General features: G+C 37.5%; 1 protein-coding gene across 1 annotated transcript in view; it reads right to left on the bottom strand.

Annotated features, from left to right (window-relative positions):
• Positions 1-272: 272 nt before the first annotated feature.
• XKR4 (XK related 4) overlaps positions 273-7,596 on the bottom strand; it is a 232,253-nt gene continuing 224,929 nt past the window's right edge. Inside the window, exon 3 of the mRNA XM_061995728.1 lies at positions 273-1,219. Coding sequence (XP_061851712.1) covers positions 273-1,219 — 947 coding nt within the window. The remainder of the gene's footprint in view (positions 1,220-7,596) is intronic.

Here is a 7,596-nt window from a genome sequence, read left to right as displayed (position 1 = left end):
TGGGTGAGTTTCCCCAGCTGAAGTAACTGATCTGCATGTGTGGGTCAGTGTTTGATGTTTTTTGAGGCTTTCAGGTGATGCTGCTGTATCAGTGTCCTGCAGACAGACTGCACACAGTGGATCAAATGATAATCATGATGATAGCCAGATAAAGAACACTACAGCTTGCTGCTCTACCTGTAGTGCACATTTCAGTTATTCCTACAGCCCTACTATCAACCCTTAACTTGGACTGTAACGTCAGAGCTTCTTCAAGCTGTTTATAGTTCTGTTTATAACGTGGTTTCATATTCCAGGCGCTCCTGGATAAGGGCATCATCTTTATACTGTAGCCGTGGAGGAGCAGGGGAACATTCAAATGCTAAGATAGCCTTCCTCAGGCTCCTGTCCAACACGTGTCTCTCCCACGCTGGGTACCTGTTCCTGAACAGATCGATTTTAATGACCGACTCCTCAATCCTTGGTGGCCGGGATGAAGGTGTGGATGGTGCAGTGGGTCTCACCTGAAACACAGGCACACACCCATCCCTCTCCGCAAACTTTTGATCCCGCTCGCTTGTGACACTCCGGTTGTTGGAGATGGACCGTAGAGTGTTTGTTGCCACTTCTGAGGGTAGGGTGAAGGTAGTGGCAGGGTCCTCACAAGCACAGCTTGGTGACTGCCCAAACTTTGGTCCGTTGGGGTGAAAGAAGGCATAGTACATTAACATAAAAACAATGCCTGTTAAAAAGCTGCTGAACACTACACATAGTGCTGGTATGGCAAATGCATCAGAGATTGGTGGGGCCTTGTACAGATACCAGAGAGCACTCAAGGCGCTGTTTTCTAAAAGGATCACAAAATAGTAAATGAAGAGCCTGCAGCGTGTCCTTCCTTCCTTGACATTGAACCAGCTGAAGATATAGATTATCCCAACGACCATGTCAAAAACTATCTCCTCCCACTTAGTGATGCAAAACTCTGTCTCGCAGTGGACAATCCAGAAGGTCATGATGCACCAGTGCAGCACGATGAAGATCCCGAAGTACAGCTGGAAAACCGAGGCAAACAGGGCAAAAGTAATAACCCTTGCTGCAATCGTGAAGAAATGCCAGCAAAACTGGATTATAACAGCCATGTAACTGATGGGTTTCTTGTCATCACGGGAGTCACGGAGGGCCTTTTGGTAGGAAGCCAAAGCCCAAGCCAGCGATACGAGAGACGCTGCAGCAGTAAGACCTAGAAGAAAACAAGAGATGCAGTTAAGGTTTAATTAGTGTATCAGTACTTAGTTGAAACTGGTGAGATCCTTGCTGCTTTAAATGTGCTCTTACCCACTCACATCATAAAATCTCTTATGTCTCCTGTAGCTCAGCTAGCACTTAGAAATGGACCTCTGCTGCTGAGCAGAGGGGGAAACCCTTGTAGGCACACTGGAATATTGGATACACACGAACAAGGTTGGGCAGCAAACCACACTCTGAAACGCTTCTGTAGCAATTTTATGTTGGAAACATTCATTCGTTCACAACTTTAAGGGATCTGGGAATGGATGTCTGTCGGTCGTGTGATTTAACAGGACCCACTGTAGCTACTACTTTAAAGAAAGAACATGAATTTTCCAATTCTGCTATGTCATTGTAGAAGACTAACATAAGGCAATCAGGTCTTTCTAATTAAAATACTGGCATCATATACATATAAACTGAATCAATAACATTGTAAGAATAAATCTACATTTTAAAAAGAAATTAATGTAACTCTTTGTTACATCAAAGTTTAAGCTGTCACTCTTGCTGGAAGAAAAATATTTCCTGTTTTGACATTTCTGCCACTTTTAAACAGAACTTTAACAAGTAGAATACGTCAACACTTTATTCTCTTACAATTGGAAATTAGATTAATTTTAGAACTGTTGGAATTTTCTACCAAATTAAAATTTTGAGTATAGATGGTCCTAAAGTGGGGACTTATGACTTAATGTTCATTAAGCTATTTTGTCTCCGATATACCACAGAGCTGCCTAGTTACAAGGCCCTGAACTACAATGTTTCTAGAAAATGTCAAATATTTTTCACAAAAATAATTCCATGTATTTTTCTTTCACATGAGATTTTAAAACATTCTTTTTGTGAAACTAATTCCCATTCACTTGAAAATACAAAAATGGTAATACAATTATTTTTTTAAAACCTCCTCACGATTATTTTGAATTTGTATGAATTTTTTTTTTCATCAGACGAGTCAGATTGTTGTTGGTAGGTAAGTTTTTTAAAAAGTTGCTTTGCAACTGAATTTAGTTTTTAAACTCATCTGTTACTTCCATAGACTACCAGAAAAATACCTTACACTCATACTTAAGAAGTGATATAGTTCAGCGTAATTATTCAAATGCTCAACACTTAAATAGCATTCTGTTAGAAATTAATGATGATTCTTCTTTACCAGAAGATTAATTTTTATTTGCATATGGCTTTTTTCAAGCTGCTTTGGATGGATATGGGAATTCAAATGGCATGCAGAACCCCATCCTTTTAAGTGTATTTACTATTTAAATGAAATTTTAACAGATATGTTGTATATGGAAGAAAAATGTATCAAACATTTTATAGCTTAAACAGATTTATTACCAAAGCAAATTTATATATACAGTTAATGAATGAATTCATAAGCCTCTGCCTCAGGCTGAGAATTTATTCAGAGATCACTTAAAGATAATGGTGCTTCAGCATACTCTATTTCTAAGCAACTCCTTAACTTTGAACTGGTTACTGAGTTGAATCAAATTGCAATGAAGAAAACATTTATTTTGTCTGCTGTTAAAAGCTGTTTAATCATTTCAACAACCTTTGGTTCTGGATGCATAGACTATTTTTTCCCCCATTCAATGATTTGCTTTAGAAAATAACCATCAAGAATATACTACAATTACCATAAATTTTATGCAGTTTTTGTTAATACAGAAGAGGAAGTTTAAGCCTAAATACATGTTGTTATTCATGTTTGGAAAAATTTTATTTTAAACCAGAAAAATGTGGGTTGTGGATATAATACCAGATTCTGAAGGGGGGAAAAAAATCTATTTAAGCAATCCACCTGGCTTAACACAATAAGATTGTGCTCAGTAAGCAGTACAGAGAGATGTATTATTTTCAGGAGGGGCTGTGTTTGCCACTGTTTCTCTCTCAGTCACCATCAGGGTGCTAATTATATTGTGACCTCCCATGAAGCCATGAATTTAAACCCTTTTTGTTTTGAAAAAAAAATAATGATAAACAATCATCAGAAATATAAAACAAAGTTAGGATTCCAGGGAGAATTTTTAATAAAACACCATTTTTCTTCCCATGCAGATGCCTTGGTTACAAAACACCAATGTTACTTTTGGAATTCTCCTTCACAGAGAGAATAAACTATCAGCAATGAAGACAGTATGAAGACAAGGTATAAATTGTTATTCTCATTTCTGACATACATATTTGCTTTTCACACTGGGTTGCTTTTCATTGACCATTATCTCTGGAGACAACACCAACAGCTGAAAATATAAGTTCTCCTTTTCCTGTAGGCATGTTTTAAGTATTGAAAAAACACTGTTCATTTCCCTTATGAAATGAAAAGTTTGGAAAGGTAGATGAATAGGATAAAGGATAACAGTACCTTTCAATACAAATGAGACATTCTGAACAAGAGCCCAAAAATAGCATTCTCAGCATAGGAAAGAATAACGTGAGAGAGAAATCCGTATATATTCTTTGCAAATCTAACTTTAATTGACCACACACGCTTCCCCAGAGGTTTGAAGAGATATCATCAGTTTTGCATCTGGAAGCATAAAATCATTCAATAATGCACACAGAATGTTTAAAATAAAATGTTAAAAATTCATAGGGATTTCCAATGTTCTAATGCTAATTAATTCATAGTCGTCGTCTGGGACGGGAAGAAGCAAATACAATAGCAGTGTAATCCTGTTGTTTAAATGGTCATTAATAGGGACACGTATTTTGCTTTTACAGAACAAACTCAGGGATACTGGCATAAAGGAAAGAAAAGGAGACAAGTGAATATACAAAAGGAAAGAACTGCCAGTTAAAGTATTACGCATCTTCTTGTGCTATTGGCAATGGTGTTAGGGATATGGAATTAAGATAAGGCTAAATGCTTCATGAGCACCATCCATTTTTCTTTGTTGAAGAGACTAAATACTAAAGAATTACTAAAAGTACAATTAGTAATGAGAACAATAATTTAAAAGTGATGCAAATGGCAATTTGCTAATAAATGTCACTATAGAAATAATTCACTGGGAATGGTTAGATGTAAAGTGAATTTTTGTAGCACTGAATAGATAACTCATTAGTTATTAATGCATTTGTTGAGTATGTGTTCATATATGTGTCTTTATCCCTGTTTCAAAAGAAGAACTACAATAATTTTCTATTACTATCAAAACAAAACTTTAAAGTCACTAGATAAAAAAGGATGTCCTGTAGAGCTAATGGAAAAAAGGTAATTTGCAACAACACAGGTGTTTTAATTTCCACAGTCATGGAATCATAGAATCATAGAATTGTCTGAGTTGGAAAAGACCTTTAAGGTCATCGAGTCTAACCACTAACCTCACACTGCCAGGGCCATCACTAAAATAAACCATATCCCTCAGTTCTTCATCTATTCATCTTTTGAATATCTCTAGGGATGGTGACTCCAACACCTCCCTGGGAAGCTCATTCTAATGCCTAATAACTCTCTCAGTGAAACAGTTCCTCCTAATGTCCAATCTAAACCTCCTCTGGTACAACTTAAATCCATTTCCTCGTGTTCTATCATTCATTACTGGAGAGAAGAGATCGGTCTCCACCTCACTACAACTCCCTTTCAGGTATCTGTAGAGAGTGATCATGTCTTGTCTCAGCCTCCTCTTCTCCAGGCTAAATATCCCTAGATCCCTCAGATGTTCCTTATAAGACTTGTTCTCCAGACTCTTCATCAGCTTTGTTGCTTGCCTCTGGACACACTCCAGCACCTCAGTGTACCTCTTGCAGTGAGGGGTCCAAAATTGAACACAGTATTTGAGATGTGGCCTCACCAGCACCGAGTACAGGTCCTGCTGGTCACACTATTCCTGATACAGGCCAGGATGCCTTTTTGGCCACCTGGGCACACTGCTGGCTCATGTTCAGCTGGCTGTGGATTAACATCCCCAGGTCCTTTTCTGCCAGACAGCTCTTAAGCCACTCTGTTCCAAGCCTATAGCATTGCATGGGGTTGTTGTGGCCCAAGTACAGAGCCTGGAAGTTAGCCTTATCGGAGGAAAGGCTTGTTTGCCATTCAGGAATGAAACGAGAAGATTGGACTGTGATCTGTGGAACCACTGTTTATGAAGAACAAGAACCATCCCCTGCACTCTCTTTGGTTGCCACAGAAGCTTTCTGATGTATTTGACAGTCTTTTTTATTAGAGTCTTGTATTTAGGGTCTTGATCCTGGAAATTAAGATTAATTAGCCATTTTCAGTGAATATATACTCAAGAAACTATATGCTCATCCATTACAGACTGTTAAAAGTCCAAGAAAGAAGGAATTCTGTAAAATGGCCTCAGGAAACATGAAAAAGTTTATGTTTCTCCCTTTTATAAAGCTGAACCTTCAAATCTTTTTTTCTGCAGTATATGATTTGGTCTCTGAATTTTTGTGCTGAACAGAAAAGAAATGCAGGCTTTGCACACAAAAAAGATCACGTCACATATTATGTCAGACAAACAATCCTTTTGTTTGTTTCTAAAATGGACGCATGAAAAACTCTGAATAGCAATTAGTGGGGAGTGTACCTACCCACTTCCAGCCTTTACAGCTTAGCCCATCGCCAGTAGTTTCAACAATGAGACTAGCCAATAGTGCATTGTATTGTGAAAACTTTCTGACAGGAACTAATTAGAATCTGCTTTGGGGGAAAGAGGCATATTAACCTCTTTCATTCTGCTAAAGGTTTGAATTACTTAATTACATTATTTGTGTAAAGGAATGCCGATTTCGTAATTACAGATGAGTTTCCAGTGTCCTTTGCATAGTGCACTTCTTGCCTCAAACCAAAGAACAGAATTTTCTTGACCGAATTTAAATTTTAACTTCTTTCCCTGGAAATGATTAATTTCTCCATATATGAGAGATGGTCCTGCATTTTACAGAGCATAGTGTATTTGTACTGGTACTTTAAATACAATACATAATGCACTGCAACAAGCTAGAGGTCACTAAAGACAAGATAAAAACATGAACATGAATTTCAGAAGTGAAAGCAAACATGTATGAGGGAAAAGAGAATGTATACAGAGATGGATACATTCACAAATGTAATATTATTTCAGGGAAGCAAGTTCAAATAGCTACAAGAGAGCCAACAAAGTTCTCCTCAATGATGTTAGTGAGAAATCTGACGAAAACATTTCATTCATGAGTAATCTAAATAGAACTACTCACAACAGATAAAGGAGTTTTCATCTCTGTTTGGCAATCCAAAGTTACTTGCATCCTCCTGACACGTCTGCCATTGCATTATGGTTCTCCTAATCTATTTGACTTTGAGGAAAGCAATTCAATGTCTACACAACATAAATTATTTACTAGTTTGTATTTTTCTCCCATCCCACAATATAATCTTTAGACTGAGGAGGAGCTGAAAAAGATATGGACCTTATTCTCACACTAATTTTATCTTACTCCTGATTTATACTTGAAAGAGTAAAGGCATATTCAGGTCCATAAGCTCCTTTTTTTTCTAATCACATCTGTCCATAAAGCCTCTTCAGAATAAGTACAGAACTGATCATCTGGAAATCCTACAAATGAATGAGCTGATCAGAGAAAGTACTCTTTGACATTCAACCTGATTTCAGAAATCAAACTGCCACCAAGGCTTCTGTTTCTGCTTCATCCTCCTTTTTAAACTTGTACTCATTTTAGCGTTTTCAGGAGTAAATTTGTCTAAAAGCAGGAAAACGAAATGCAGCAGGATATCTGAGCAAAATAAGATTGTCTGGCATCCTGGACTATGAAATATTTTTTTAAGAAAGCCTATTTTTACAAGCTTTTTACTCAGATGGAGAAGTAACATTACATGTATCCAACTTTCCAGGTACTTCTCTGAACCAAAGACTAGGATCTCTCACATTCATAGTCCCCCTTCAGGCCTTAAGCCTGTAGGAAACAGTATATCAAATAAAAGACTCCACTAAGTCTTCTATTCCCATACACTAATATGGCAATGTACGATATGATGTACATACCGTATTTCCAGATGTAGTTTAGTACACAGCATACTTTGCATGCTGCAGGGGCAGGTTTTGATCACATCAGGGACCATGTGTCCAGATTCTCAGTATTTATTTCATGTTCATGGGTCACATTCCCTGACCAATATTATGAGAGGAAATCTAAAGATGAACTTACCTTTTAATGCTTTCCTATTGTCTAAAGGGACAACAATATAAACTCTTGCCCTCACCTAGGTTATTTCCTTTCCTGAATAGCCTGTTGAGGTAAGCTGTAGCACTGTACGAAAGTATCCATATTGGAATGCTTACAGCCTCTCATTAAGTTTCATAGTTAGGGACA

This window comes from Colius striatus, chromosome 4, assembly GCF_028858725.1.
Source record: "Colius striatus isolate bColStr4 chromosome 4, bColStr4.1.hap1, whole genome shotgun sequence".
Classification (NCBI taxonomy): Eukaryota; Metazoa; Chordata; class Aves; order Coliiformes; family Coliidae; genus Colius; species Colius striatus.
This window is presented reverse-complemented; position numbering and strand designations above follow the sequence as displayed.